Below are 21,763 nucleotides of genomic sequence, written 5' to 3'. Positions count from 1 at the left end.
CGAGTGCAGCACCCCTGATTCTCACATTCCTTTGAGATCAGTGAACAACTGTGAAATACACTGGCAGGAGCCATTTCATTATCCTAGATTAGCTGGTCCACGGCAAGGGCAACAGCCAAAGGTTGTGACCAATTATCTCTTTATCTCTAGCATTAGAGATCGGAACTGTACAGTTAAAGGCCAAATTCCCTGAAACCATAGGCTCTATACAGGCTGTTGATGCAATAGATTAATATGGGGGGCTGATACAGAAGCCTTTTAAAAAAAAAAAGTTTCCTACTTTAAAAGGCAGCTAACCAATATACACATGTATCTATAAATGCACTATGTGAAAAATACTTTTAAAGACTATTACAGTTGCATAATATAGCACTGCGAAGAAAGGCTAGAATTTGTCTATCAGCTAAACTATAAACAGCATGGAAAGAAGCACAGGAAACTGAAAGGAAAGTAGGAGGACAGTTTTTGCTCCTGCAAATGAATGACAGAAGGTTATTCAGGAATAACCATTTGGTCAGGCTAACACAAGTGAACAATATACACACTAATGGGGGATTTCTACTAAGGCTTATATTGCCTGCTAGTGAGTAAACACAGGCACCAGCACACAGGGATCCTACATCACAACCTAGAAGGAATACCTAAATAGAAATCACTAATATTCTTATCTTCTGTATAGTTAGTAGGTTGAGTACCTTCTAATAAATTGAGATCATAAGATGAATTATCAGGCTTGTGCAGGGCTGGATATGAGTTAAAGAGATTTGCAACAAAAGCCAAATTGAGCTTAGGGTTGCCTGCAACCACATCAGCTGGAGTTACAAACTGTCTGCAGCCCAATTTATCTGCCTGTTGGAGCATGTATTCAGCCCTCCTCAAGTCATTTTTATCCTGAAAAGAAAAACAAACAAAAATTAATTTACAGTTAAGTCTAGTACTAGATTTTACCACATCTTCAGGTAGGGAAATCTTTAAAAGACCCACGTCAGTTCCTCCCTCATTCTACCAATGCCTGAGTTAGCTCTCACAGCCCATGACAATTCCCCTCTTTCTTCTACTGTCCTTTACTTCTGTGGCTGTCAGCACAGCATTCCTCATGAATCACAGCAACTGCAGCCAGAAGAGCAGTGATTATATTTCCATTTCCAGGCTGTTGATTCCCATATTGCATATTCTTCTACATGTGCCAAAGGTTCATCATCACTGCTTTAAACTGATATTCTCAAGCACAGTAATTACAGATGACAACCAAAACCTTCAGTAAGAGTTTGAATGCTTCAAACTTTCTTTTTTAATATTTTTGCCTCTTAATCACCGTAAGTTGGCAAATTGTGTGTTTTGTTCATTGGTCTTTATTATTAATAAACTGATCATATGAACTGTAGGAAATTACATGGAAAAAACTAACTTCCACTCTTTTTCATTCTCAAAAAAAAAAATCCCAAACAGGAGCAAACAAAGCAAACAAGGAGTTTAAGAGAACTAAAGCATATAAGCAAACAATCTTGCACATGGGTTCCACAATTGTAACGAATAATGAGATTCTACCTTAGATTCTGATTGATATATAGGTATCTCAGGCACACAGTTCAACTTTGGATCAAATGCACTCTCAGAATAATCCTTCCAACAAGCAGTATAAAGCAGCTTAGACAATTGTTTTCACATCCATGTCGGCTGGTTTTAGACCCTCTGTCCCTTTACAACTTACAGCTTGATGGATGCTGCACTTTCCTGCTGGTTATTGGATGGGCTCACATGTTATTTCTAAATACTATTTGGTTAAAGGAAGGATCACAAGGTTTGTCTAGTTTACTCTTTTTCCTTGTCTGAATTCCACACAAGGAGAACTGAGCAGGATGTTGTAATATTCATGTTCGATGACCCAACTGAAAATCAACATACACTACTCCAAGTAAAACATAGCTCCAAACTTTAGACTGCAGGATGCATTATCCTGTTTTCTGCAGCACTTTACAACCTACTCAAGTTTTTGCCCATTTACGCTTTTCTAGCACTGAGGAATCTGGCTGAGTTTTTGCACACCTTAGGGAACAAAAGGGGATTCAGGGACAACCTGGTAACCAGAATGTTGGATACATATACAGAGGTCTCAGATAATTTCAGTCTATTTTTACATTTCTGGATACTTACATGAAATCCTGTAAAGTCAATTTTAATGGGCAATTGATCAAGGTCATCTCCTTTGGGTGCAATCTGATTTAACAGATGGTAGTATGCTCTCGAATCCTAAAAGAAGCAGCGTAATATTTAAAAAAAAAAAAAAAAGAAGCAGCAAGTATGTAGCCTTTCCTAGACATTTATTGCTCTAATAGTCCAATCCAAAAGCCATAGGAGGCAAAAATACAGCACCCTAATTTCAGTGAATATGGATGAGGTCATACAGCCATTTTACTACCCTGCTTCACATGGAACTTACTCAGCCAGATTGCAGAGAAAAGGAATGTCTCCTAATTATTCTTGACAATGCTAGTTAAAAGTACTCAGCAGAATATTAACTAGACTGTTGTAATTAAGACATTCAGGGCAAATTTATGTGGTTACCCACAAAAAGGATCAATTTTGCAGTAAGAAACTACAAGAAAAAATAAACCCGTACTAGTTCTAAAAGTATTTAACACTTTTCTTAAACACCATATAATATTTTTACCATAGTAGCAGTTTTCATATAAAACCCTAGTTACAGTCTGCTTCAGTAACAGCCTTCTAGGTAACATTTGAAAAGATGTAACTTGCAACTAATTGACGTCGTTTTCTCCAATGAAAGGAGGTCTAACCACCTGAGGGAATCTTCCTCCTTTGCTTTTAATTTTAAAAAGTTGCTGCGTTCTCTCATCATCTGGGCTACTAGAATGCTCTGCATGCCTTATGCAGAATGACTGAAGACAGAATTATGCAGCTCTGCCACCTGCCCCAAGGAACCTTTCAGCCCCTGTGTCAGTCAGCTGACACACCAGCAAAGCAGTGACTGGGAGTTATTAGGCAGCTAATAAGGTGGTGCAAATTGTCCTAAACAACTCTAATAGCCATCTTACAACATTAAAACTTCCCTGGATATAAGCTTATTGGAAATGTTCACTTTGCACTGTGATGTGATAATACATGGGATGAGCAACTAAATAGAATAGAAGAGATCAAAATAATGCTCTTTCAGTGTTGAAAAACACAGGATGAACCTACAGCCGAGAAAGCAGATTACTATTATATCTAAATTCTTCTGATCTAATTTTTTTCTATGCACAGTGTGTTTTAATACCATTATGTTTGATTATGAGAGCAAGTAACTACATACCTTAATGTCTTGGCTGAAGTTGCTGATTTTCTGCCACCCTGCATTGGCCAGATGGTAATTCACCCAGCGTAGCAAGAGGTCTTCTGGGGAAAGCTTCATTAATTGATCCAGCTCTTCCCCTTCATTCAGCAAGGCAATAAGAGCTAAAATCAAGTTTGAAAGAAAGGTGAAATCATTGCTATTGTGGTCTGAGCTAATTCCAAGTGGCTGACATTGCTATACCTGGCATTACTCTTACCTTCATTTCTGGAGATCTCAATATCAGCAAAAAGACCAACTTTAATGATCTGCCACAAGAGTCCTAATACCAAGTGTGGTTTTCCTTCTTGCAAATCTTGGGATCCAATATTGACAACTGTACAGCCAATGGCAGATGCTGAGTTCAGAGCCAGGTTTAGGTTTTCCTATTTGGAATATCATCATTTAACAAATTTGTGAGATTGTATTTTTTAGTAAATTTCTCCATATTAAACTTCAGAAGAAATAATGCGTTAGTTCAGTGGCTTCCAATGCAAAACTGCACTCTGGAAGTTTTTTGTGAACTACCTTGCATCTTACCAAAATTTAATGGAAAACATTATTGACAGCGTTTAGTACGGACCCACCAAAAAATTGTGGGCCACCTTCTGCAGCTTGGATTACTGAGGAATACTCTAATCAAAATACTTTTTGCAATTCGTAAGTATCAGTTACACAAATTAAACAATACTGCTAAAAATATCAGAGGCTTGATCCTGAAAAACGTGTTCATACGGAATTCCTGCACGGAGTCCTGTGAAGGATACTACTGACATCACTGTCATCCCATCTTGAATCTTACACATTTATATAAGCAATTGTTAAACTGTAATTGAATGAGAAGCATAAGGAAATCATGGCAATTCAAAACCCTGACACTCAAAGTAAACCTAGTGATTGTCAAAGATATTGACAAAGATTCCAAGAAAAAATAGCTGGCAGCTATCATAAATGTTACTATTTTCTTGTGTCACATTTTAACTATCTACAGAGACAACATAAACACATGCAGCATCATCTTTGCTGACAGATCTTCTTTAAATAAGTAGAGATTACAAAACCCACTTGGAAGATTTAGAACATAGTGTGGTTTAACTTTTCGTATTTTAACATCACAGCCTGAAATAAAACGTCTGCCATTTAACTGAGGTTTTTAATCAGCAGTTTTTTCTCATTGGGCCAGTAACTTATGGATCTATTTCCATTTCCAGACCTGTTTTCTTAAACCCAAACTAAGGTCTTAAAAACTGTTTCTGTCAAACTTTTTCATGACTTCATACACAATTAAAAATATATCTCATCTTCTGTCCCAGTTGCTCTCCAGTATTGAAAGTGCATCATCCTTCCATAGAGTATACAGCCATGCAGACACTTTCTGCATTGCTAAAATACAACCTGACCATCCACTCAGAAGACTAAAATTATTTTCTTCAGGTACCCAGTAAAGCAAAACAAAAATAACTAATAGGGAAAGAATTAGGGAAAGCATGAAAAATCAAGTTTTTCTGTAAATCATCTAAGAAATAGGAGAATGCAGCAGAGTTTATCAGAAAATACAATCTCATGCTTTGGGATTTTTTTATTACATAGAATTTTAAAAAATTTTTTTCTCCACCAGGAGAACTGTCATTAAAACAGAAAAATATTTTTCTTTTTCATTTGTGGCAAGTTCCTATCCATGCAGTACTTACAGAAATAGTGAAAGGAGTGAGTTTTTTCTTATTAATAGCCCTTTCATCAATTGTATCTGGTTGTGAAAAGTTGATCATTTTGCTAAGGAAGGAAAGTCAAGAGTTTATTCAAACTTCAATTTCTCAGAAAATACATTATTTGACTAAAGTACTAACACTTTAAAACTAGACGTAAATATTTCTGACAAGATTAAAAAAAACCCAACCATCCTCTAACTCTCTTCTCCCCCATTAAATAATTGCACATTCATTCAGAATGCCCCAGATAATATGTTGCATTTGGCTTTTATAATTAATAGATCATATCTGTAACTGTCAAAAAAAGTTCCTGACAAGATTAGAACTGTAAACCAAAGTGATTTAAATGGTCTCTACTGAAAAACTTTGTAGTATAATCAGTGTATTTGTGCACTGCATTTCTGCAGTACCTCGTACCACATGGATCTCAATTCACATCATTACTAATATGCTAATCCCTTGTTACCATGGTGTGTAAGTACTATTAATCTACCTATAACTAACTAGAAAGTTACAGCAGACTAAAGTTAAGGGACCTACTATATGCTCTCTGTTTTGCCATGGCTTTAATTCAGAATTCTGTTCCTTCTATCCCATGATTTAGTGACTATAATTAATAACTTTAAAAAATATTTTAAGTAGTCAAGTTTTCTAATTATTTCAACTAATGAATTTATGAACTGTTTAACTATCTCCTTTATAAACAGCCTGCACATATCTAGCACGTATAAACATGGGTCTGAAGTGGAAAACTGCTTCTATAACATATGCACAGAGTCACATAAAAAATTTGCTAAAAATCACATTTCTATGGGCAAACAGATTTTCCCCATCTTACCCTCTGATTGAAATATTTAAGAGTGGAGTCTTGATGTTAAAGCCTGTCTAAAGTTTTCCAATTCATGTCACTGTGATCAGCATTTAACTGTTGAGATTAATTTCTTTTCTTTCTCACACCCTTGGACTCACCAAAGAAGGATGCCATCTGCAAGGGATTTAAAAAGACTGGCATCTGATGGGTTCATGGGTAGGAGGTGCTTACAGTCTGGGTCATCTTGTAGAGCTTTATTTATCCAATTAACAAAAGCAACTTTTTCTTCCTCTGAAAAGAAAGCATTAAAATAATAGTTTAACATTTCCATGAACACAGACTACTAACAGCATACTTGAGTCAAAAAGGTTCATCTACAACAAAAGCCCTTAGTTTCACACGGCTCAGTTATTAAAAAAATCAGACCAATGAGAAAGAACACAAAAAATGGTAAGTACAGATTGAGTTTCTCCCACTGCACCATCTAAGTATCTGGTGATTTTCTGAAGGATAACATAAAAATCATGGGAACATCATAGGGAAGGTATCCTCATGGCTGACTTCAAATTCAGTTTCTCAGCAATTACAAAGAAGAGGGGAAAATTTCTCCTCTGAAATATGCAATATCTCAATCCATGCACTGATGGTTTAAAACGCAGCGTTTCATACAGCCTCCTATTGGACTTCAGAGACTGGCAGACTTTTCAGACTGATCTTAACTGCTGAACTGTCTTTAGCTTTGAGAGACTTAAAAAGTTTAATATCTCAGTTTTAAATTCTCTTTCATATTCAGTGCAGAGTTTATTACTATGTATCTAAGAAAGCTTATTTGGATAACAGTCAATCAAGTCTCAGTATCCAAATTCCCAAAAAGCAGAGGTAGTATTCACCTCACCTCAAGAAGCAGCTGACTCATTACACTTCTTTCATTGTCAGTGGGAAACAACGTGAAATTCTAGAGTACACTTCACCTCATCATAAACGAGATGTTTGGTGAGGCCAGGCCAGGTGAATTGTGCTCTAGTGGGGCTCATTTCTCTCCACCGAAAATAAAACAGCATCTAAAGAATTACCTCTGATGCCCCACAGGCATCCTCTGAGATGGAGCATATGCCCTGCTTTGAGGACGTATCAGGTATAGCTGGTGCTAGAATCCTACGGAAAGAGAGGATATTGCCACCTTTGGCTAATCAAAGTGAATCTTCCTCATATATAGAATCTTAACACAATCTGGAACCACACAGATTCCAGACTTAAGTCAATCAAAAAAGTTGCAATATTGCTGATTGCAATATGATCCTAGAAGGTGGTTCACACTCTCACCAGGAGCTGCAATGCAATTAGGCACAATTACCAACTTAAATTCCATGCAGCATGGGGAGGTAGAAAGAAACAGATCAAATATTAAAAGCAGCTTCTTCAGTGTGAGAGAGTCTACGCAAAAACCACGTAGGAGTGAACAATTACATAATGGCAAAGACAGCTGAGGAGACCAGGCCATCCAGAAAGAATATGTGGTGGTTTGTTAGTGGGTTTTTAGTTCATGTTAGTTAACACTGTGGAAATGAAAATAAGAATTCATTTTTTATCTGAATATAGGAATAAGAGCCCATTAGCATGGAATAAAGGCAAAAACTTGACTAGCATTACTAGAAGTATGCCAAAGGGGCCATTTTTCCCCCTTACAAGCTTTCAGCACTTGTTTTCCTCTTCTGCTCTAACACAGATGCCTAACTTGCCTCCAAGTGCAGCATGAAACTAGAAACAACTGAACAGAGTTAATAAACTATCACCTACACTTATCTTGTCCACCTCCAGCTGCTTTTGCTGTGTTAATTTGCTTTCAGCACCAACATTTTCCAGTTAGGCTCTGTTTTCTCTGTAGTGCAAATTTAAAGAGTCTTCCTCCTTGCAAAATTTGCCTATGTTTAACTATTTCTTACCTGAATAAGAGTGCTGTGTCCCCTCACTAGATATTGCCGATGTTCCTCCAATTGCTGTGATTCCTTGCTTTTTGTTTATTGATTTTCTGAAAGATTTGCTAACATCTTTGCTTTTCAATTCCTGAATTATCTGAAATTAGAAAAATGTAGAGCATTTTGTGATTGATTGTACCTTCAAATAACTGTTAATTCATAGAAGTATTCTAGACTCAATAGTTAACCTGACTTTCTTTGATATTCGCATTGACTTCTGTTCAAAAAAAACCCCAACTGTTTGGATATCTATATCTATACTGGATATCTAACATATTATTTCTCAGTGAACACCTGTATTAAGCCATGCTATCCAAAAAAAGGACATACAAATATCTACCCAATTTTTTCACAGATATTTTGGTAAACTGAAGAACACAACTAAAGATACACACATTTCTGATGATGATAGTATATTTTTCCCACTTATTACCCCACATGCTTTGCAGTAGAAGGTTATGACATGACAGTTAAACATGCCCTTCCTTTATCAAGCTAATACCATTTTTCACCTACCTCTAATGTAAACCACATGGGATATATTGATATGTCCTAGCTCTGCCCAGATACTGCAGGGGTGTCAGACTGACAATGAAGTATAAGTAACAGACACAATTAATATCTGGAAGCAAGTATTTGAATGTTTAGAATTTCAGAAAGAAAGATCAATAACTAATTCAACAAACAACCTACTGCAATTAGCAGCAGTACTCTAACTTCAAAGCAAAACATAATCATCCCCAAACACCCACAAACCAACAGCCTGGTAAGTTTTTATTTATTTTAAAATGCACCACTGAGTGATTCTCATTTAGAAAAGTCTAAAACTTTGAAATCTGTTCACTGAAAGGGAAAACTTGTACCTCACTCCCAGTAATAAACAGCCTTTAGTATAGAGATTAAGCATAGTGATAGACTAATGTTTGCACTACTAAGAGCATTCAGAGACTGGTGACTAATTGTCTGTTCTTTTGTCGGAGCAAGGGCTGGCCCAACAGTTCCTACAATATGTAGTCCTTCCCCTCGCCTTTGAGGAAACAGAAAACAAGACTGATTGCAACTACTGTTCTTTCACATGCTGCTCAAATCAGAATTGTTAAATTAAACAGGAGTGTGAAAGACAAAAATTAGAAAATAACTATATAGGATATTCTAAGTTGTCAGAGAAAACTCAAAATAATAGTTATATATAAAAATAGCTGTACCACTTAATTCAGTTTTCTATCCTAATTCTCAGCAGATATCAGACAGTAGATAAACATCCAAAGGGAATGTCTTACAGAGACAAATTCTTCAAAGTTGATTCTCCCATCCTTGTTGCTATCTGTCACTAAAATGATTTTTTCTACAATCTCCCGGACTTTGTATCCAGGCAAAGGCAGACTTGCTTCTTTAAAGAGGTCTTGAAGCTCATAATCACTGACATACCCACTGTTGTCAATATCTGTAGAATGAAAACACAAGTTGTTATACTTAAGTAAACTTAAGCATACTCATTTACTATAGTATGGTAACTGTTAAGAATAAATGAAGTGTGATAAATGCAGTTCTCGGAGATTAGTATTTCTTTCTCTGATATAGGTAAGTAAGTATGAAGGAATGCTTGTGGATTAGAGGCACAACTGTCTAGGACTTGTGCCAGCTTGTTACATGCTTTCTCAGGAACTATCTTATGATCCCTTAGCACAGATATAACAATATAGCAAATTTGCAAATAGTGAAGTTTTTTTTAAGACTACCAACAAAATTATCTATAAACCTTCAAGTCAAAGGGAGATCAATTAATATATGCTTACTGCCAATATTAAACTATTTGCAATCAGTAAGCTCAAATCTGATGCATGTTGTTATTAGGAGAGCACTTCCACAAGAAAAACTACTTACACAAGAACTCTGCCTGACTACATTTTATTTCTTATCCCAGTATCTGATAGATATTTTCTGTTCTTCAAAACTTTTGATGTGGTCAGGCTTGCTTGTGAAGAGTAAGTCTGAGATGATCTGTATCTGTTTATTAAAGGTGACCTTCCTTAATCTTTTAACTGGCTCTGTTGGGAGCAATTTGAGCTGCCACCTCCACTTACACTCGGCTCCCAAGAGCATGGCAGGAACGTTCATATACAGCAAAGTACCAAAATGCTTTTTTTCAACAAAAGGTTTGAAATTGTGGAAAGAAATTAATGGCTGTATCATATAAAAATAAATTGAGTATAATTTGAATTATTCATGATGAATAATGCAGCAGCACAGAAACAATCAAAAATACCCTTTGTACTTTCACCTTTGGCCAATCTCTTTGCAGAAAGCTGTCTTGAATTCATCCTAGTATAATAAACAATCATTTTACACACCCATGTTTTTATCCAAAGTAACACGTAAATGAATCAACCACCTTACCTGTTCCTATTTTTTTAAATCTATGCATATTTCCACATACATGGTTATATATATATTTATACAAGCAGAATTTGAGAATGTGGTTACCTTTCCCTTGGCTACATAATGGAGAGAAGTACTTTTAAAAGCAGAAAAGCTGTAGTTCATACACAATATAGACAAAGTCCAATCAGATACAAGAAATCATATCCTGCCTAAGTAAGACTGGATATAACGCCCATTGTTTTATATATTTAATGCTAATATTTTCCATGTTTGACAACAATTTTCAGTGACTTTCACGATCATATTAAAGCTCCTGAAAAATACTAGTTACTAGTATTTTCCCAGTTCTATGAATGACACATTTGTAAGAAATTTAAGAGAACATCACAATGAGTCAGAAACAGAAGATGATGTGGTCACTTTTCTGACTTGTGAAGGTGCTCCCACCTTTGGGGGTTTTTTTTTCATTTACTAGTTAAAAACGTGTCCTCATACTGTGTCTAGTATCAGAACTCAGCCAATAATACCAGAGTGGATGAATGCCTCTCATTACGGAAGGGCAAGCAGAGAAACATGCTTTCATCTCAAGCCATAATTAATTGCTATACAGCAATTTTCTTGTAGTCCATACTACACTATGTAGCTTCTGTACAGCTTCATAAGGCAGCCACATTTCACTGCTGACAAAAGGCTAAAAACACAGGGTAAAAAAAAATCATTTTGTGTTTTTGATACTACCAGAAGTTCCCAAATCAAAACACAAACTTTTTATTTGCATATGTATTAATCCATCCACTGGCTTGCAGACATGTAAAACCACACATAATAACAGGGATGGTCTAACCAGCAGAGGACATGTTCATGAGCTCACTCAGATTACCAGCTATTTTATTTCTCTAGGTTCATCTTTCACCGAGGGTAAGTTTCCATGATGACAAGCTGAGAGTTAAATACATGCCTTCTCTCAGTTTACCAATGTAGCTGCAAGCAATTTATCCATAAAGAGATTAGAAATGTAAAAATAAAAAAAATTATAAAATCTAATGATGCTTAATTTTTATGTTTTACAGAAAGCATAAGGAAAAAAATGCTTTTCAGTGAGTAGGAGCAGTACAGACAATGCTTAAAGCAGAAATATGAAAATATGCAGGCAGGAAATGGAGAAAAAGAAGGAATACAGATGGTGAAAACCAAACGTATAGAAAAGCTGTCAGACAACACCAGTGAGTGTTTACCTATGCTAACATCTCTCAGTAAACTGATACATGTATACAGCACTCTTCTCCTTGACCTGTTATGCCAGCACCTGCAGGACATAAACTACTTGAGCTATAGATGTCCTGATGATTGTTTAATAGCAACTCATTAATTATCTTACATGGATGTATCTTACTCCCTTTTAGAATTTCTACTCTTTGTTTGGTCTTAACAACATCCTGAGTCAATGGGTTCATTGTTCCATTATTTATAGTGAAGAAAAGTGGCTTCTTTTTCTTTTAATCTTCCTGACTCTCTACTGGGCATCACGTGGTATCTGTATTGGCAGAACCTCAATAACTGCCTCTTCACTTCTCCATACTCCTCATGGTCTTAAAAATCTCTAGCATACAGCTTCCCAATAGCTTCTTTACCAAGTAAAGACTCCTAATATTTAAGACTTCTTGCCTAAAATGACCCTGTTCCCCCCATTATGACTGATTACAAACATGTTTGTTTCATTTCCTGAGCTGCACATTCACATATCACCCCTCAGAACTGCAGCGAATAAGAAATAAAGCAGACATGAACATTCACAACAGCAGTGCAATCTGGAAAAAAGGGTTAGTTGCTATATAATTTCTTATACTTTCTCTGTGCTCTGATTAATCTGTAAACATCCTGTCAAGCACACAAAACTGTACAGTTATTTATTAACATCAGCTAGACGCAAAAGATCAAAAAATCTCCAAGTTTAGTTTACTTAAAACAAAATCTTATTCAATAAATTAAAAGAGACATTATTAGTTCACCAAAGCATGAAAGTAAAGCAAAAACCAAGTAATCTAACATGAACATATATAACACCTGAAGCTTAATCAAACTTTTTTCAGAATTAAGGAGTTCAAAACACTGGATTTTGAGACCCATGATGTAATATATACAATAACACAAATAATGCAACCAACCCTGCAAGAAAATTTATCTGTTTTCAGTGCTGAAGTTGAAAGAAATTAATACACATAGTTTCCAGTGAAAGTAAGGGGCTCTATGCAAATGTCTTTTTACATTTTTTTTAGATATTACTGGCAATACAGAGGGAAAACACAGCCCTATCAAAACCAAGTGATCCATAAAGATTTCTTCCACAAATCCTAAACAGTTTTGCAGTGTTAATGGCATCCTTATGATTCCCTTATTTAAAGCATACCTATTTTGCCAAATGCTTCTCGTAGCTCCTCAAGCTCTTCCCGAGATATAGTAGTTATGTTATTTTCCATCTTCAGACAGCAGAAGTGTTGTCCTCAATTGCTTATACCTAATAATAATAAACAGCTAAGATATTATACATATTAGTTACTGATCTATTCAACACAAGGTACCAGACCTGAATGACATGTCCGGGCCTGGCACACTTAAAACATTACAAACAACATTTTATAGTACATCAAATACCTAGCAATTCTTTTCACTGTAATAGTGAGTGAAAATTCACAATAGCAGCACCTGTTTACATACATTTGATATTTTCATTTGCATACAATAAGCACTGGCCAGCAACCTACCTCCATTGCTTAAGTGGTTTTCAAGCATTAAAATCTCCTCAGACTTCAACAAACAATTTTTGGAAACATTAATTTCTAAGTGAGATACAGTATCATTGCCAAGAAGTGGTTAGTGCTGGGATCTAGTCCTGCAAAGCACTGAGCACTCCAACATTTACACAACATAAACCTCAGTGGGACATTTCCAAGTACCTTCCCACAATCTGTGGGTGAACACTGAGGAGCCTTTCCAGAGCTGCTGCAGGAGGAACCACCTCCTGAACCTTACCACTCTTCTGATACCCTGTTGTGTCCTAACACTGTCAAAGAGCTGAATGAAGGCTTTTACTGAGCAAAGATTGGAGTCTCAGTGAGAATCTTTCTCTCCTGACCTCCTTAAAAAAGCAAAACAAAACTGAAGGCACCTTCACAAGGGTTGATAAGCTCCCATGAAAGATCTTTGCCCATTTCCTCTTATCAAAGCTTTACTACAACAGGATGATTCAGATTTATTGGGAGTAATTGCAGCTTTGTAAAGAAGTCACACACAGTTGTCTCAACACACAAGTTTATATTTGTATTTGCCATTTTGCACTGTGCAGTGCCACTGGCACACACAAGACAAGGCCAGGGCAGCACCACCTGTCTGCACTAAGCTCTGAGCAGCACCTGGCTGGAGAAAGAGCACAGTGTGCTACAGGTGGGGCTGTGCCTACCCTAAACATCCAAGTTTCATCTTTGCTTTTACTTTATAAGCCAAAAGTGGCAAAAATACACCTCACATAAATATTTTCATCAAAGTTACTCTAAACTTGCCAAAGTTTTCCTTCTGGTTTAGTGCCTTTGCTTTAGAGAAAGAAAAAATATATTCTTGGAATGACCAAGTTCACAATAAATATATTCAGATCTGCTATATGCAGCTGCTTCTTCCCCAAAAACCAAGCCTACCAACAGAACAGGACTGTTACCCATGGGACAAGACCCTAGAAGAGGAAACCTGATTTCAACAATTGGTTTTACCATTAATCATTCTGGATGCCCTTAGGAAAGACTGTACCTTTGTTTCCCACCTTCTGTGGAAAACTTTTCTTCCCTGATGCTATATAAACAGAGTTCTTAAACAACAGTGGGTTATTTTAAATAGATCTTGTCTACTTTACTTGGGTTAGCATTTTCTGTGTCTTCACTGGGACTGTTCCTGTGGGTCACACAGGATGTGGCCTTGAGTGTGGGTGGCAAGTTAAGTCTTTTTCCTTCATGTCACTAGATCTTATTTAAGTACTAAAATCCTTCTTACCCATTTTGCTAAGCTTACTAACAGCATGTAGCAGTCTTCATACTCAAAACAAAAAAAAAAATTAAAATATATATTCAGAAAAAAATAACCCTTCACACAGACATTTCTGGAAGTGCAAGTACCTTCACTGGGAACCTGATGTGGCAATTAAAGAAATAATGAACTGTGGAAAAATTGGTGAAAAAAAATAAAACATTTAAATGCAAATTACTAAGGAAATTTAAAGTACTCCAAATCGAAAAAAAAAAAAAAAATCAAACAGATGACACTCCTCTGAAATGGCATGACAGAGCATAAGTGAAATATTTAGCTAAGCAAGTATAAGACAACAGCATTTTTGCTGGCACCATTAGTGTTTTTAACTATTTACCATTATCATGACTCAGATCTCACCAATTTCTGCAAAGTTGCATGCAATTAGTTTCACTCCTGCCCTTTTATGATTATTAATTTAGATTTGCCATCATATTCTATTTCATAAAATAGCAGTCTTTGATTTCCAAAGACGTTGATTATTTCAGTTACACAGTAGAAACATCTGTTCTTGAATGAAGCAGATAAATAAAGCTAATAACCGCTCTAAAGAGACAGCCTTAAATAGCCTATGATATCATTACAGGGTAAATTATCTGGTCAATTAAATGGCAAAAGTGCTGCAATCATGGTTCGGGCATTCAGGAGAGACAGTTTGAACAGAGACAACACCTTAACTAGTCAGACATTTCAGTAGGGAAACAGGGACCTTCTGTCCAAGCTAATAAATACCTTGCACACCCAAGCTCATCACCACCCAAGATGACTCAGTGCACAGGCAATTCTGACAAGATTTAGCCTCCTTTTTTACCTATGTCTTAGAACTATGACTACCTGTTGAAAGGTATATTCATTTACAGAGAACATTTCTCTGTACTCTGAGGGCATTCATATGACACTTCGATTTTCTGTAGTCTATGCCTACATTAAACCATTTCCCACTGCTCCAGGACAGGGAAGGTACAAACACTGTTTAATGCTGATGAAGTGCCCTTGATCCTCTTTAGTCCTTGAAAATATGCTTAATGTGAACTGACAATATTTATGTAGTCCCAGCCTGCTTTCTATGCCTGGAAGGCTTTTTCAATCTAAAGACAATTCACAGGCGTCTCCTGGAAATCATCCACATCCAACATAAGACAGATACAAATTACTGTTGGTACGATTGTGGTATTTCTTTGTGTGCAGAGGAGTATCTGTGGCTGAACAACCACAAAAGATGAAGTGAGTAGGTCAAAGAGCAGTTCTCATCACATTTTTGACCTGTTATCAAAGCTGTCAGAAAAAACAGAGCAGTTAATTGGCAATCAGGCCCAATAGTTGTCTCCATCCATGCAGGCAAGTGGCAATTTCTTTTCCAGCTCTTCATTTCAAATTCTATTTGCCTCATTTCCACATGCAGCTGCTACAGCAGTGACAATGGAGTTTAGAATGCTGACTCGAGAGCTTATTTTCTTTTGTTGCTGTTCTTTTTGTCTGGTATCAGGGACACACCTCCTCTCTCCCTGCTGCAAATACTGCCTATTGCTGCATCATTCTTAAAGCTGTTGTGTCTAATGATAGCCAAAGAGCATCATTTGCATATACAGGTTGTGCTTTTATGTCAACAACCAGCTGGTTATTACTATGTATTATCTATAATTACAAACATGAAAATTCTCCTTCTCTTATTTGGCTTTGAATCAAACCTGCTATCGATTTTAATGGAAAAAAAGTCCCCCCAAAATACAGTTTAACCTGAGGTATTCCTGGGTTAGTTATCCAGGACTCCTTAAGTCGATGTGATGAGAACAGGGTAGCTTTCAAGCACTATCAGTGTCTTTTAATCTCTCACCAGAAAAAACTAGGAGCTCCATCCAGTCTTAGTGAGAAAATAATGCATTATAAGGTATAAGACATACAAAAGGAACTCTAAAACAAGAATATGCATTGCATATTCCCTTTAGTCAGTAAGGAAAGAAGAGGAAAGGCTAATTAAAAACTGCTGAAAATATTTGCATACAATAAAGATTTGAGCACTGGAACTAACATACAGAATGTTATCTTGATATGAACACACACAGAGAGATTTCTGATGTTTTCCAAGAAGATAAAACTACCCAAGTTTGTTTGTTCCGTTTATTTCTTCATTTTCCCTCCCCAGCTCAGCTTAGACTGAAAGAACTTTTTACTTACAGGACAAGATTATTCTTGTCCTTCAAATATAAAGATGATTAGGGGCCAACTGAATCGATCCTTTAACACTGTGAAAGGACAAATTGTTTAGGTGTTGCACTGGTGGTCTGTAATAAAAGAGCAGTGGAGGTTACCTTAACTTACTGAAGTTTTTATCTTATTGTGGTAAGTCTCAATCTTTATGACAAAATGAATAATCATTAGAGTTCAGTGACTTTATAATTTTATTATTATTGTTTGCCCTTATATAGGATACAGAAAGATAGCTTTTCTTTCCCATATCGGTGATAAGGCTGCAGGAGACATTATTAGGAAAGAAATGCACTGTATGTTATCCAAAGTGAAAGAGGCCTTGATTGTGGAACAGTCACGGAATCACAGAATGCCAGGTTGGGAGGCACCTCAAGGATCAGCCAGTCCAACCTCTCTTGGCAAAAGCACTCTCTAGACAAGATGGTCCTGCAGTCTGCCCAGCCAAATCTTAGAAGTGTCCAATGTTGGGGAACCCACCACTACCCTGGGGAGATTATTCCAATGACTGACAGTTCTCTTTCTGAAAAATTGTCTTCTTATGACCAATTAGAATGTCCCCAGGAGCAACTTGCAGATATTGCCCCTCCTCTTTTCCATGCAACTTCTTGTAAAAGGGAGTAACCCCCCTTTAAATACTGGAACATGGTGATAAGGTCTCCCGTAAACCTTCTTTTCTCAGGGCTGAGCAAACCCAGTTCTCTCGGTCTTTCCTCCTATGGCAGCTTCCTGATCATCTTTGTGGCCCTTTTCTGGACCATCTCCAGCCTGTCCACATTTCTTTGTGGCAGGAATCAAAACTGGACGCAGTATCCCAGGTGTGGCCAGCCATCTAATTAGTTCAGAAAGAACTAATCTAATACACCTGTAAAATGATGAGCACTGGGTTTTATAAAGAAAAAAGATAAAAAAATAGATCCACTCCAAATGCAGCAGAGGATGCTTGTTGATCTTAAAAATGGGAGAGCACCAAAAGGTCAAAGTAATTTGCTACATACTTATATATACCTGTGTGTATATATATAAAGATACTGCAAACATGCGGCTAATTTTTGATAGAAGAGACGGGGTATAATTATGATATTGGTTACAGTTATTAGCAGAGTAGCACGAAGAGCAAAGTTCTTGCAATATCATACAGACAAGCTGAAGCTTCACAACCTGGAACACTCAGACAATGTTTCTCAGCCTGGGCTTATAAACATGACTGGATATATTTATGATGATCAAAAGTATTTAATTACTAGAAGTTAGAGGATAACAATGAAGAAATATTATATAAACCAATAATTCATGGAATTTTCCTCAGTCTTTTACGAATGGCATTACATAGTGAACAAGGTACAACTTAAGAGGGAAAACCAGTATTTTTAATTTCGTCCAAAACTGTATGCACTGACCTCTGCTAAAGGAGGGCTAGCAAACCAGCCGCAGTGGCCATGAAATGTGTATCTCATGGAAGGACTAGATGTACACTGAAATTAATTACTCACTCCATAGGAATTTATTCGACATAGTACAGTAACTCTGGTGAAAAACAGAATCAACATTTCCATTATGCCTTTAAGATAAACCTGGATGACTTATGCATAAACAGTAAAACAAGCTCAGATATCTAACTGCTAGACTGATCATGGGCCTGGTCAGAGTTCACTTACTATGCTGTAAGTACAAAACAATTTCATGAGGCTCAGGTCAGGAATGAGAGCAACTCTCTTATAAGGCAGATAAAAGCTTATTTCAGAAAGATACCTTTTCATACAAACACAATGCCTCCAGCTTCCTTTGGCTGCTAAGTGTACAGAATAGCCATGCAAATTTATCAACAGTATCAGTTTCACGCAGTTTCCTTTGCATGCATCATTCAAGAGGATCTCAAACTGCCTGTGCTTTGTATTGGTGCATTCAGCACTCCAAATAAGATATATCAACAGAAACCTTACCTGTGCCTACACCACTTGTAGGGAAGTAATTTTGAAAAAAGGATATTGCATGCTGGAAGCATCTTTCATGAAGCGTTCTGCAAACCTAACCTGTTTACAGTCTAGCTACACCAACATTTTGGGCTGAATTTGCCCAAATGGATTATCTCAGATCACGTGACCCATTTTGCTTTGGTTAATTACCTGATTTTCTAAGAGTTCTACAGGTTTCACCTGCTTCCAACACAGAGCTGTGAGTATTGCCATCAAGAGCAAATCTGAAATAGTGACTTTATCTGTGAAACCGGGACACTGAGCTGACATAAGTCAGTAGCACCAGCCCTCCAGAGCTGTGCACACAAGTTACTACATTCTAATTATATTTTCTGATATTTATAAATACTGTCATTCCTAATACTAGTTCTGGTTAGGTCACTTTTGCAAGTTACAGAACAGCAAAGGAGTTAAATCTGTGTATTTCTGTAATACAGTGTGTCCAGGGCTCCCTACCTGACAGCAAACCAGTTCCAGGCAAATATATAAACAAAGCTGCTTCCATGTAACAAGAAGCTTTTCTTTAGGACTTGAAAATACCAGGCAAATCAGTATTAGAAAAACAGAAACAAGATTTTTCTTACAGATCTCTTGATAAGACACAATACTTCTGTTTTTCAGAACACAAGATCAGATTGTCTACAAAAACAATGTACCCCTTAATCTGAAGCAAAATCATCCCACTTTTGAGATGAGATTTATGTTTTATGTGATAAAAATGTCAAAATTCAGTATCTTAACAATCTTCATATTTTATGTAATTTAAATACATTACCTTTCCAATAAATTATGGAGTACAGAATCAAAGTGTACAATACAAAATAATAAATGTGTGCCATAATACTACAACAAATTAAGGGACACAAAATTAAAGTTTCCCTACTGACTTTTTAACATGGTTAGATTCAAAAAACTCTGACCCAAAGTAAAAGTTGGATACAGTGAATCTGCTAAAGTGGCACTTACTCTCACTTTTATTATGAACAGCCCTTACCTTGGTGAAAGTTGGATAACAGCATGTACGTGGTATCCGAATTATGTCAAGAGAAGTATAGACACAAGGAAAATGGAAGCATAGTAAGAACTTGAATAGACTCAAGCCATAAATCTTAATTACCTTTTATGCTATCTCAACATCTTTCATGGTTTCCATTCCTCAACACAAATATTTAATCAAGAACACAAAAGGCATAAGAACTTCATTTTTAACATAAACATACCAACTATCCACTAATAAGACTGTTTCCACTAAAAAGTGTTTTCTGAATTCATTGCGAATAAAAGTAGCTTATGAAATAGAATAAACAAGAATAGAGTTACTACATTCTACAGTAGAAAAGGATGGTCCTGTTATGTCTTTTTAAAGATGTTTGAGCCTATGACTTGGTAGGCAAACAGCTTGGAGACACAAGTGTAAATGCCTGGATGACATCAGAAGCTCGGAAGATGTGCCACCAACCTAAAGCAGTTCAGCTCTGGAACATCCTATCAAGCCTTACAGTTGGCCTAAAGGAGATTAGTTACTTAGGCATTCAGGTACAGGACATCTTCCTTATTACCACAGCAAAGGTACCATGGCTATTAAGAACAAGTTTTTCAGTTGTATTCCAACAGCTTCAACTGGAGCCAGCTGGACTTTCAGCATCTCTAGTAATCATGCCATAAATAAAGTAATGAAAACTTTAGAAACAAATAACTTAAGTGTAATGCAACTGCAATCTCCTTCCAAGAGAGACAGAGGCAGTTCTTGTTTGGGGCTGCTATGGAAATACAAGTGTTAGTGTAAACACTCAAAGTCTCAGTTCCATAGCTCATTACACAGAAAGTCACAGACATACTAATATTTTGATTTTTCCAATAAAAGTCTCGCATCCAGCAATAAAATTTACATGGTATTAATGACACACAACTGCAACACAAAGGAAAACAAAGGAAACAATAGGCAAAAACAGGGTCAGAAGTGGGACTAAGGAATTCTCTCGGGAGACATGAGATCACACAGAAGACCTTCCATTTGTTGAGCAAATCTTGTAATAAGTGTCCCCTCAAGCCCACTGGAAAATGTACAACCCCACCATCTCATCTTTTTATCCAAGAATCTGAAGCTGGAGTTTTGAACATAAATGAAACATTTAAAGGCACTTTTCTTGAAGCAAAACTCCTACTTTTCCATTTCACACATGGCAATGTATTTAAGTAATCCATGACTGCAGAACTATATTCAAACTAATTAGCAAGGAAGTAACAGTTAGAATTAAGGTGAATTGGTAGAAGAAACTTCTTTGCATGTGTAAACATCAAAATGTTTACACTGGTGCAGGAACCATTTGACTGAGCCTTGAACAGAAGAAGTTCAATCAACATAATGTATTTTTTCATTTATCTCATATATTCTTATCTCTTCTCACCAGCAATATCATTTGCCTTCTGGATGGATCATTTGATACTCTCCAAAAATCAGTTTATTACACTGAAACCTATGTCCCGTGCTGACTCATCATTTGGCTTCCCTGTACACAAATGTGCTAGACCGTCCTTCCTGGAGAACTTGTGCAAGCTCCCATCAAGCATCTTTTTTGCTCTTCCTATTCCAAAGGCTTCCCCTGCCTTACCGACCTTGTTCCCATATGAGTATCTTTGCTCGTGCATCACTTCTGGATGCATCCACCCAGTGGCCTAGAAAATGCCCTGTCTCTGGAGGGCCACAGTTGGCAAGGATCATGCTTTCCAATTAACACTGGAAGCTGGTACCTCAGCTGCTGAGACCAAAAAGCAAGGAAAAAATAGGCTGAACCAACACTACAGCAGCCAAACACAGGAATTGTGGCAAAATGAATTCCTACGAAGGTCAAAGCATCATAGTAGTTTCAGCATGCAAATACATGTTAGATGGGAAAGAGTATCATTAACATAGAGAAAATTTTATGAGAAACTAGGAAACAGTTTGCTCATAAAATCCATTTGATTACCAGTAACTGCTCTGAAGAACAGAGTTATTTTTTTAAGTCCAAACTTGGTGTCTCTGTGACATTTCATTAGAGCAAACTACACTAAAATATAAATGGAAAGGCTACACTACTAAAAGCAAGTTCATTCAAGAACTCCCACCTCAAGTCACTCTTTTGTGCCTAGGCTGACACTACATATCAAGTTTATGACAGCAAAAGAGAGTTAGAAGACACACCAGCAAATGATACTTAAGCACTTCCTTTCTCTGTCTAGGTTTAGGACCATGCAACTTTTGTTAGCATGCAACTACAATGACAAATATAAGATGCATTATTTTTAAAGGAAATTTCAGT

At 36.7% G+C, this 21,763-nt stretch overlaps 1 protein-coding gene across 8 annotated transcripts in view; it reads right to left on the bottom strand.

Moving 5' to 3' along the window:
- PLS1 (plastin 1) overlaps positions 1-21,763 on the bottom strand; it is a 42,960-nt gene that overhangs the window by 11,183 nt on the left and 10,014 nt on the right. For 6 of the 8 annotated variants that reach the window (XM_032119056.1, XM_032119055.1, XM_032119051.1 and 3 more), the window contains 9 exons: positions 12,617-12,724; positions 9,108-9,271; positions 7,795-7,924; positions 6,010-6,142; positions 5,023-5,104; positions 3,552-3,717; positions 3,314-3,456; positions 2,155-2,250; positions 696-891 (listed from right to left, as the gene is read on the bottom strand). In XM_032119056.1, coding sequence (XP_031974947.1) covers positions 696-891; positions 2,155-2,250; positions 3,314-3,456; positions 3,552-3,717; positions 5,023-5,104; positions 6,010-6,142; positions 7,795-7,924; positions 9,108-9,271; positions 12,617-12,686 — 1,180 coding nt within the window. In that variant the 5' untranslated portion in view covers positions 12,687-12,724. Of the gene's footprint in view, positions 1-695; positions 892-2,154; positions 2,251-3,313; positions 3,457-3,551; positions 3,718-5,022; positions 5,105-6,009; positions 6,143-7,794; positions 7,925-8,343; positions 8,424-9,107; positions 9,272-12,616; positions 12,725-17,885; positions 18,013-21,763 lie in introns of those variants that run through there. The other 2 variants (XM_032119054.1, XM_032119058.1) reach the window with 2 other exon arrangements.

Source organism: Corvus moneduloides, chromosome 10 (assembly GCF_009650955.1).
Source record: "Corvus moneduloides isolate bCorMon1 chromosome 10, bCorMon1.pri, whole genome shotgun sequence".
NCBI classification, from domain to species: Eukaryota; Metazoa; Chordata; class Aves; order Passeriformes; family Corvidae; genus Corvus; species Corvus moneduloides.
Note: the sequence above shows the minus strand (reverse complement) of the source record. Positions and strands in the feature narration are given on the sequence as shown.